This window comes from Primulina tabacum, chromosome 1 (assembly GCF_025594145.1).
Source record: "Primulina tabacum isolate GXHZ01 chromosome 1, ASM2559414v2, whole genome shotgun sequence".
In the NCBI taxonomy this organism is placed as follows: Eukaryota; Viridiplantae; Streptophyta; class Magnoliopsida; order Lamiales; family Gesneriaceae; genus Primulina; species Primulina tabacum.
In genome coordinates, this window is record NC_134550.1 from 49296785 (window position 1) to 49307106 (window position 10322).

The following is a 10322-nucleotide window of genomic DNA, read 5'->3' on the forward strand; positions in this document are numbered from 1 at the left end:
GTAGTCAATCAAGTCTAACCGTTCAAGAATACATCTTAACAACTTAAAAACTGTAAGAATGACTTAAAGTTTTTCAAATTATTTTAAAAGAGTTTATTCACTACCCCTCTAAACTTTAAATCGATGTTAACAAATTCTTATATGTATTCACATGATATGATCTTCATTGAGTTGTATTACTTTTGTTACTAGTAATATAATTGAGATTTGTTGATTAGTTTTTCAATTGTAAATAATTTCGACTTTCATTTATAAGCAAACGAATATAGACTAAATGAAGATTTACGGGTATATACCTAAACATAAAAATATTCATAAAGGCGTAAATGGAAAAAAATTAGATTTAAAGATGAGTTTTTGGTTTTGACTTTTAATTATTTATACCTTTGACATTATTTTAACATTGGTTTCATAAAATATTAAGGAAATAGATTTTAAATTAAATTTAAAGAAATATATTAAAGAGAAAATGATATTTCGACAAATTCCAATTAAAAAAGTGTACACACGTGCGATGCACGCGACTTTTACTAGTAAGATCATATATAGCTCACAAATCAGCCAAAGAAAAAACATATTGCTGTTGTACATGTGAATGAAACACAAAAATCTCTCAATAAGATACCATCAATCCCAAAATACACAAAAAACACATCAGTAATCCTATACACTCTTTTATTTACATGTAAACAAACAAGTTCAAGACACAGAATTACGTCTTCTCTTCTGGAAAAAAAACCGACTTTCAGAACTAGGCTTGCCCCCTATAGGCTTATCTTTGATCCGGAACAAGGAATGGAGCTTGCTTAGCTTCTTAGTAAATGACTTGAATAACTTGTTGGCCGGGTGTGCTTTCACAAGTTCTTGTTTCATGGAGACGTGATCTTTTTCAAGATCGGTTAGCCTCATTCTCATTCTTCCAACTTCGAGCTTTAGTTCACGGTTTTCCCTTCTGACTGAAGCGTAGTTATCTCTAGGTGATATGCATCCACTTCCTGCACCACTACCAGAACGCTGGGGAAATTGATGTCCGTTCATTGACCCAAAGAAAAACTGGTTGTGCCCCCCGACTCCATTCATGGCGTTCCTTAATCTGATTTGTTCAAAATATAGCACTTGAACTGCAATCTGCACTGGTAGCCGTTCGTTTTGAGCTGCATGGCTGCAGGCTTCCTGAGAGAGTTTTTGGCAGTCTATTGTTTTACAAAGCCTGTATCTCTCCGAGTCCTTTATGTTTGGATGAACCTGTTAGTTCATCAAGAACATGAGAACAGTAAAAATTTGATGTTTATACAGAATGTAGTCTTTTTTTTGAAGGTTTTTAACTAGTTTTACCTTAAGAAAGATGTCCACAGCTCGGTATAATCCATCGAATACCATTCGAGCATGGTCTGGAAGTAATTCTGCAAGTGCTATGATTTTTGATGGAGTTAAGTTTGAATCTAGTGCAACTTCTGCAAGATAACTATCCAGCAGTTTTGAGACTTTAATGATCGAGCTTTGTTTAGGCGATCCCGGGCTGTTGAATCCATAGACCATCTCACTTTCATCCCTTAACTGGTTATGATCATCTTCGTCATCATCCTCATCAAGATTCAAGAAAATTGAGACAATCCTCAGGACTGAATCTACATCATACAAGGGGCCGTGGTTGATTCCATGCGAACTTGCAGGAATCAGAATATCTTCAAGAATTGCTTGGTCCAATTGCAGACCAATCCGCCGCTCAAGATCAGTTCTGCATGATGTGGAAGCCGATGATGCTACTGCTGATTTCAACAAACTTGAAAGAAACGCCATTGGAACTGAGCTCTTTCTTGATTGGGATGGTAGTAAACCGACAGCCGTTTCAATGGTGACTCGTTGCTTCTTCTGTAAATCGAGATCTGAGATACTCCCTTTAACTAACTGAGAATTTCTGACAACGAGACCATGAAGAGAGTTCTGGGCATAATTTATCAAAATTCCACATACGATATCCTGTTTCAAGCCCTTCGTTTTGACAGCTGACAGAACCCTTTGGAAAAAATCGAGGCTCAACATCGTGAGCGACTTTCCCCACCAATCTGCAGAATTTTCTGCGCTGGGTTTTGATGGTAAGTTATGCTCCAGCTTAGACAATCCTGAACTTAGCTGCTCTTTACATGCATTATTTGCAATCGAATATATTAATATATTGACAAGATTAATCTCCTCAGATATCGGTAACAGATTTTCGCAGTTATGAAGCACATATATTGAGTTTGATATACTTGGGAGGACAATATCCTTAAGGTATACTTCAGTCTTGAATTCAAGATTTTTCTCCGAAAATTCTTCTACCATTTCAAGAAAATGTGCTGTGCACCGCAGCATAGCAACGTTTGTTAGCGTAATCTCGATGTTTACTCCATAACAGAACTTTGCAGCCAGCTCAAATGCCTGTGATCCACCAGGAACACCAGAGAGATTCAGCCTAGATACTTTGGAATCTTTTACTTCCAACAATAATTTCCGTATTCTACCACTTCGAGAAACCAGAGGGAACTGCAAAAAAGATAGAAGCTTAAACCGAGGTTTTCATTTTAATGGCCCATATAATCGATTTCTTGATTATATAGTTCTTACTTTGTGAAGAGCAAAATTTGCCGTTCCAACTTCAATGGTTAGATCACTGGAAACATCAGATATCGGCCTGCAGCACGAAAGAATATCAAATCAACACAGTTTAATTACATCCAAAAAAAACAGAAGAAAATGGAATAAATTCATCTTTTGTCCTACACATGCGTCCCCATATATGAGTTTAATGATACTGAAGCATAAATATTCAACACTTTTATGAAACCTGCGGGCTCTGTTACTCATCTTGGTCCTGAGAATCTTTCTTTTGTATAATGGCCCATCGGAACACTCGAGGGTCGAGACATAAATACAAAAACCATGTTGCTTAAATTACTAGGCTGGCAATTCGAAGGTAAAACTCCGACTGAAGAAAAAGTACAAAAATATTTAACTCATTCTATGAGAGGAGTTTGAGCTAACTTGTGGTGTTCTGATGCCGCGGAAACTGTGTTTATTTTGTTGTGTTTGAATGGAAACCAGAAGCACTCTGGGGCCTCAACAGCTATTCTTGATTGTTTCGTATATTATACAGAGAAAAGGTACATTATTGACTAGTGATCACCAGTATAAGTTTCAATGACAACGCACATGCATGTTGCAATCAATACACCGGAAATTTCGAACTTTTGAGTTGCTATTTCTTACCAGTTTTGGTGAGTCAATAGTTTGATCCGTCACATTCAATGGTCATAACTGTAAAAGTGAACTTCAACCAATGTATGTAACACAGAGGATCAATGCAAATTATACACTGGGATTCTTGTTTTCAAGCACATCATACCCATATATGTTTGTACTTACAAATCCAAGCTGCGGAACCGGTTATATTAAGTTACCATAGCTCAACCAAATTTATGGTCTGGGTCGACTTGGAACAAGCCAAGAACCAAAAACATGCTACCCCACTAATCCTCCTGATTAATGGGCCACCGTGGAACCAAAGCCCCACATTTGGAAATCAAAATTGGGTGAAATTAAACTGCCACCATTTATTTCATTTATAAGGAACTGTAGAAAGACAGGATCACATGAATGATGCATATATATAGTACTGGACAAAATGAAATAACATAATATAGCATATTATTTGATTTGGTATAGTGGTAAACAGGTTTGAAAAACCAAGAAAATCTTACCATTCAGTAACATTTCTTGCACTTGAACTAGGACGAAATGGCCTCTTTCCTGATATACTTGGCTTCAGTTCAGCAACCGTAACCACACCCATCTCCTAAATAACCTCCAAACTTCAGCTTTACCCAGGAAAAAATATTTTTTTCCTTCTCTCCTTTTTTCCTGCGAACTACTGCTTCACTTATAATGATAAAAGTATGTCTCAAGAACTATTACAGAAAATCAGAAACCCTTCAAGCCACCCATTGCAGCAGCACTTCTTCCACTGTCATGATGTATCCACCCACTCATGTGTGTGTAAACTGCGTGTATTTTAAAGCAAGCTTTGGAGTAAAGGGAAAGCTTAAACACACACGAACTCAATATTCAAGACTAAAGATTCTTAAAAGCCAGAGTCTTTAGCGACTGTTCGTTCGTTTACACTTTTCTTTTAAAACAAAAAAATAGTCTTAATCTTCAACTAAAGATGGGAATATATTTGGAACGGTGGCAACTTTTCGGTGAAAAGAGGGGAGTGAGTGACTTTTGTTTATTCGTTGATTTGGTGTTTGAATAATCGGAGGAATCCAGAAGGGTGCGGTGCTTTTGGGTGTCTGTAATCATGCATGGGTGGTGCAAAGCCTGAAAGGTAACCACTAATAATGACACATTGGTTTTAAAATTACACAAATTATGTGTAAAGCTAATTCGAGTGGGCGGCAAATATGAGTTTATCACATACTATACTGCATTTTATATCAGTTAATTACAGGATGGTCCACTTCATTAAAAACAATGAACATTTAGTTACATATTTAAGTTGTACGTATATATTTTTGAAGTGATGGAGATACATATATTTATTTACTTTGATCAAACACCAGACATGGATACTGTTTGATCCTAAAACTCAAACGCCATCTTAAAAGCAACCACTTAAAACTCCCACTAGAGAATCTTGATTCTTCGGTAAAATAAATAAGAAGCCAGATTCATGTCAAGTATTATCTGTTCTAATAAGGTCGGTTGACTGTTCTGAAGAGGGTGATTAAATGAACACTTGCAACAAGTTGCTTCTTTAACTTTAATCGAATCTGGTTAGAAATTGAATTTGGTATTCTCGTTGTAAATGACAGTTGGCTAACAAAAATATGTACGGAAAAAAACAAACTGATAGATTAGAACAGTTCAAATAATGGTTTGGCTATGTAAACCGAAAGTAAAAAGTATGCAAGTTTGTTTCTAGATTTCGGAGAATTCAAGCTATTATGTCTCTTCTTCTTCTTTTTTGGAAGACTTACACTGAAGACTTTGATTTTTACAAGCAATTTGCAAAAATTCATTTCATTTTGGACTTAGACACTTTCAAAACTAAAACTCCTACTACACCTCAAATAAATGAATAATAGTATAAAATTGTTGTCAAATGCAATTAATTATAACACTGCAATATCCTAACACTTAATGATCCTCAATGACCAGGTACAATTTTTTGTAAAGTATGTTCGACTGACTGAGTTTAGCTTAAATACTTGAAAGATTGAATCTGTGTAGAAGTTGTAGTGCTTTACTAAACTAAACTTATTATCTATTTATATATTCTGAATCCAATGGTTCGCTTGGATTTCTGTTGAGGTCAGTTTTATACTGAAAAACTTATCCAATAATCATTTAGCTTTTCTAGACGTAAATTGATGTCCTTGAGAATGTATGTTAATTTCCTCGGCTGATAGACTTTGTAAACTTGATAAATTTCAGTCTGCGTCAGTTTAATCGTGACTTAGTCCAATCTAGTTAATTCATTTTAGCTTCTGTACTAGGTTACTTAATTCACTTCAATTGGTTGATTTATTTTGGCATAGTTCAGCTTTGTCTTATAATTTGTTTATGTTAGGATCGGTTTGAAGGGTCTAAGTGTTTAGAATGGGGGTTGAATAAGCACTTTAGGATTTTTGACTCTTTTTCGATAATGGTGACAAACTTGATTCCAATGATCTTGTTGTCGATATCGGTCAGTTAACTAATATAAGTGCAGAAATAAAACAACTGATAGATTGAATACTTAACGAATAACTGAAACAAAGAACACAAAGATTTTATTGATGTTCGGAGGCTTCAAATACTCCTACGTCACCTCTTCTATCACAAGGATAGGTTCTCTACTAAAAGACTTTGATTAATTACAAATGATGTAATAACCCACTTCAGTTTGGACTTAGACACTGTCAAACTAAAACTCTTAATTCCCTTTACAATTTATCAGTATACAACTGATTTCTTTTTCTTAGCACAACTTATCTTAGAAGATCGAATACAACAATGTAATGTGATAGTGCTTTAACTCAAATGGTAGCTTGAAAGATATGAAATGTCTCTGTTAAGTGTGAGCTTTTCTGTATGAATATCGTAACCGAACTTGTATGCTTGAATTCAAAATTACTCAGAATAATTGTGCAAAAAGTTCTTGTCTCAGCTAAACTCCTCAGCTATTTATAGGCTTTGCTTCCAACGATGACATTGAATGCATTAGTTAATACTTATCTGTTGATTTGTCATTTCTGAATATGTCAACATTCTTTTGACAATAGTACAATGTGACATTCTGTTAAGCGGCGCTCCTTCTGATAGTTGCATTCTGCTGCATACGATTTGTCGGTTGGTAGCTGCTCTTTAACTGATGACGTCTCAAACTGATTGTCAGTTGACTATATAGCCGATCAGTTGAACTGACTGTATGACCGATCAGTTCTAACTGATGGTTCAGTTATCTTTACAGATTCAGTTAGCTATGACCAGTTCGATTGCCTCCGATTATTTAACTCATTAATAATCAGCTTGGGCAACTTCATTTTGAGTAGTTTTAGTTCGAATTAATTCAGTTGAACCGATCAGTTCTGCAATCTTCAAAAGCTTTAATTGTCAAACTCCGAAATTCTGATTCTAATAGTTTAACACCAAACTTGTATCGGGAATGATTTCATTTTTGCTGAAACGAAGACCAGTTTTGTTTCCAATAGGTTTATGCAACTCTTGAATTTCAGATAAGGTAATTGAAGACTTGTTCCAGGATAAAATTAGTTTAGTTAGCTTCATATTCTCATATTTTAACTTCTGATTTTCATCATGTACCCTATCTTTATCAATTTTCAGCTTAGTTATCTCTGCTTTTAGACTCAACATTTCACTAGACTGTTCCCAGTCAGGCTCTGTTTTGTTGTCTAACAGGTTAGTTTGTTTTGCTTTAACTTATTCAAATGATTAAAAAAATATTTGGCACTCATTGATCATGTCATAAAGTGCATTGACAAGCTCATCTCGTGTAAAATCATTGGAGCTAAAATCAAATACATGCTCACTGGTAAATTACATCTCAGCTTCATTGGCCATCAAAGACTTCACTTCCCGTGATCACAGGAACTGCTTGAATCTTCTGATTCGGATGACTCAGAGCCAGAGTCAGACCACTTTGACTTGCTTTCATCGGCCACCAAAACCTTGTTCATGCTTCTGCTTGAAAGATTTCTTCTCATCTTTGGATCTCCTCTTCATTTCAAAAGGTCTTACCCTTCTCAGATGACCTCCTACATCATTCCTTGGTATAGGACAGCCTGCTATGAAGTGATTAGTCTTGCCACAGTGGAAATAGGCATTGGAGTCATAAGTGGACTCCCTCTTTTGATAAGATATTCGGTGGCATCCTTGATTATTTTCTTATAAACTTTTCAAACTTTTTAACAAACAATGACATGGCATAAATGCTAAATTGTTTAGCTGATTTTTCATTTGAAACTGATTGTTTCAATTTCACAGCAGTTATGGCATTAGTCAACTGAGAGGTAGACTAATAACCCTCTCTGGTTTGCAATTCGAATTCATAAGCTTTTAAGCCCACAAACAAGTCATGAAGTTTCATCTTGCTCAAATCTTTGGATTCAAGCATTTCTACCGTCTCGACATACCATTCTTTTGGGAGTCCTCTCATCATTATCAAAATCATTTCTTAGTTGTTCTAACACTTTTCCAAGTGTACTGAATTCAATCATGTGAGAATCCGAAATTTGCGAATACAATCAAAGGGATTGGACAAATTCATTATGCATGAAATGTTCCTTGAATATATCAAAGTGACTCTTGGTATGCTTGGATGAATTTATTATGAATGAGATGACCCTTTATTTACCAAAGTGACTCTTGGTGGGCTTGGATGAATGAATGAATACAATTAATGCTTGCTTGGAATGCAAGGGTTTGGCCATAAGGAAGTTCAAAGAGCAAAATCTCACCTATAAATACACCATTATATGTTGAAGAGACCACACCCAAAATCATCACAAAAATTTGTCCCTCTCCTCTCTTCTCCTCTCCATTTCGGCATCTAAGGCAAGAAGAAAAAGGGAGAAGGCTTCGTGCAGTCCGAGTGATCAGAAGATACGTCGAAGTGCTGCTGGATTTGCTTCATAACTCTAGGCAAAGTACTGCAAAGTTTCGTTCATCATCTGACCGAGATTAAACGGGAGTTGTACGTCCGGACTCTGCAATTTCAAAAACTACACCTTCGAATTCGGTAAATGGGTTTTGTTATGTACTTTCTTGTATTTTTAAAATTTGAATATAAATAATATGACATGCTTGTATGTGTGTCCATATGTTCGAAAATCAGTGTTGTTATAATTTAAAATTTCGATCGATGATATGTTCTTTCTGTTCTTCGAAATTCTTTGATTCCGCTGTATCCGTCTGAAATTCTGATAAGTTCTGTCCGATAAATCTGAATTCTGTGTTGCACCATTACAACTCGATTTGAAATGGGACGAGAATTGTAATTCTGTCTGGCCCCCATTGGTAGGTATAAAACCATGTTCTGTCTGGCTTCCATCGGTGGGTATAAAACCGTGTTTTGGCCTCACCCCTTAGAGGACTAACATATTGGGGACAATTTGACCATTGAAATGATATGAGTAACAGTGTTGTGTTTGTTCTGAATTGTTTTGATCTGTTTCTGAACTGCTCTGAATCGTCTGATCACCTCTGTCTCATATTTGATTTGTTTTTGTTATGATAAGTTAAAAGTAATAAGATTTGAAAGTTTGTTAACGAAATACTTTAAAGATTAAGTTCTATATGTATCATTGAAAATCGATCGAACCCCCACTTGCTGAGTGTTACCCAAAACACTCACCCCTTACAAATTTCAGCTTAAAATGAAGAGCAACTGAATTAGGAGGAACAAGAAGCTTTCTGGGGATGGTAGTCGATAAGCAAGATTCAAGAATCAAGACTTTATTTTCCTTTTGTTTAGTTTCTGCTTCCGCAACTCTGATGTATTTTTATTCTATTGTCAACGTAAAGACGATGTTTTATTTATGAAAAAGACTGGTTATTTGGCATTTCGATACGAGGCTTAATTGTTTTCAAGTAATTGTTAAACAATGCCGGATGTCACTGACGCTTCGGACACGGAGCGTGACATTTAAATGGTATCAGAGCCGCCAGCCAGGTTCATAATCCCGCTAGGATTTTGACAGACAAAATTTGACAAGTCAAATTTTGGCAAAATCCTAGTGTATCCCAAAATTGAATCCAACTTTCATCTGTTTACTAAATTTTTGAGAAACTCAAAATCTATCCCTTCAATCATTCCAAAAATTCTTAGTATCGAAAATTCCACGACAACTTTGTTTCTATTATTTGGGCATTTCTATCCTTTATACGATTCTGATATTTTACATCCATTTATTATAGAAAATGGCAGGCAGACCACCTCGACACAACATGAACCCCCGGGGAATCAATAACAACGAGAACGAAAATCCCCCATCACCACCAAGGGTGAATCTCAGCAGGGAGGATATGATGGCTATAGCTACCATTGTAGCTGCCACACTGCAAGGAATCGTGAACCCTATTGCTAACGCCATCCAGCCACCACCAGAAACACAACCGCGTGGAATCAAATATCATTATGAATCCCTCAGGAAGAATCGAGTCCCAACTTTTGATGGAAACCCAGATCCAAAAGTCAGTAATAATTGGCTTAAGAATGTTGAAACTCAGCTGCATTTGTTGGAAATACCTGAAGAACTTAGAGTGGAAGTCGTGACACCGTTTCTGGAAGATCGAGCAAGAAAGTGATATGACAGTGATGGAAACAAATCACATGACAAACATTCAGGAGAGAATTTTTGAAACAGTTTTATCCAGCAGAATTTCGTCTGCAAAAGTTAAGCGAGTTTGAAAACTTCAAACAGACATCGGATATGACAGTGATGGAATATACCTCAAGGTTCAATGACCTGGGAACCTATGTTCCAACGATCATGTCTGATGAGACGTTGAAAATGCATCGGTTAAAGGAAGGACTAAGCAGTCGGATTCAATCGGCTTTGGCAGTATTCAAGCCAAACAATTTTGCGGATTTGATGGGCGCAGCAATGAGCGCGGAAATAGATATCAAACGCTGCGAAGAAGAAAACAAGAACAAGAGACCGTTGGTCAGTCAATCTGCTCAAAGTGGCCCCAAATTCAAAAGGTCAAACTATTCAAGCGACCCCCCAAAAGGAAACCTTTGGCAATACTGGTATTAAGGAAGAGAAGTGGTGCGATAC

General features: G+C 36.3%; 1 protein-coding gene across 3 annotated transcripts; it reads right to left on the reverse strand.

Annotated features, from left to right (window-relative positions):
• Window positions 1-499: 499 nt before the first annotated feature.
• LOC142545844 (BTB/POZ domain-containing protein At1g03010-like) lies at window positions 500-4307 on the reverse strand. Of its 3 annotated transcripts, none has more exons than XM_075653247.1 (4): window positions 3741-4307; window positions 2608-2674; window positions 1336-2526; window positions 500-1245 (listed from the first exon to the last, which is right to left on the reverse strand). In XM_075653247.1, exons 1-4 carry the CDS (start codon window positions 3830-3832, stop codon window positions 700-702), a joined length of 1896 nt encoding a protein of 631 aa, XP_075509362.1. In that variant the 5' UTR covers window positions 3833-4307; the 3' UTR covers window positions 500-699. The 3 variants fall into 3 exon arrangements, with proteins under 3 accessions (XP_075509362.1, XP_075509370.1, XP_075509379.1); XM_075653255.1 differs by lacking the exon at window positions 3741-4307 and adding an exon at window positions 2828-3503; XM_075653264.1 differs by lacking the exon at window positions 3741-4307 and adding an exon at window positions 2764-3503.
• Between the last annotated feature and the right edge of the window lie 6015 nt (window positions 4308-10322).

Excerpts from the sequence above, each read along its gene's own strand:
- LOC142545844 (XM_075653247.1), bottom strand. The coding sequence starts at position 3,832 with ATGGGTGTGGTTACGGTTGCTGAACTGAAGCCAAGTATATCAGGAAAG. Across the intron at positions 2,527-2,607 it reads CAAATTTTGCTCTTCACAAA|TTCCCTCTGGTTTCTCGAAG; the intron begins GTAAGAACTATA and ends TCTTTTTTGCAG. Across the intron at positions 1,246-1,335 it reads CTGTGGACATCTTTCTTAAG|GTTCATCCAAACATAAAGGA; the intron begins GTAAAACTAGTT and ends ATGAACTAACAG.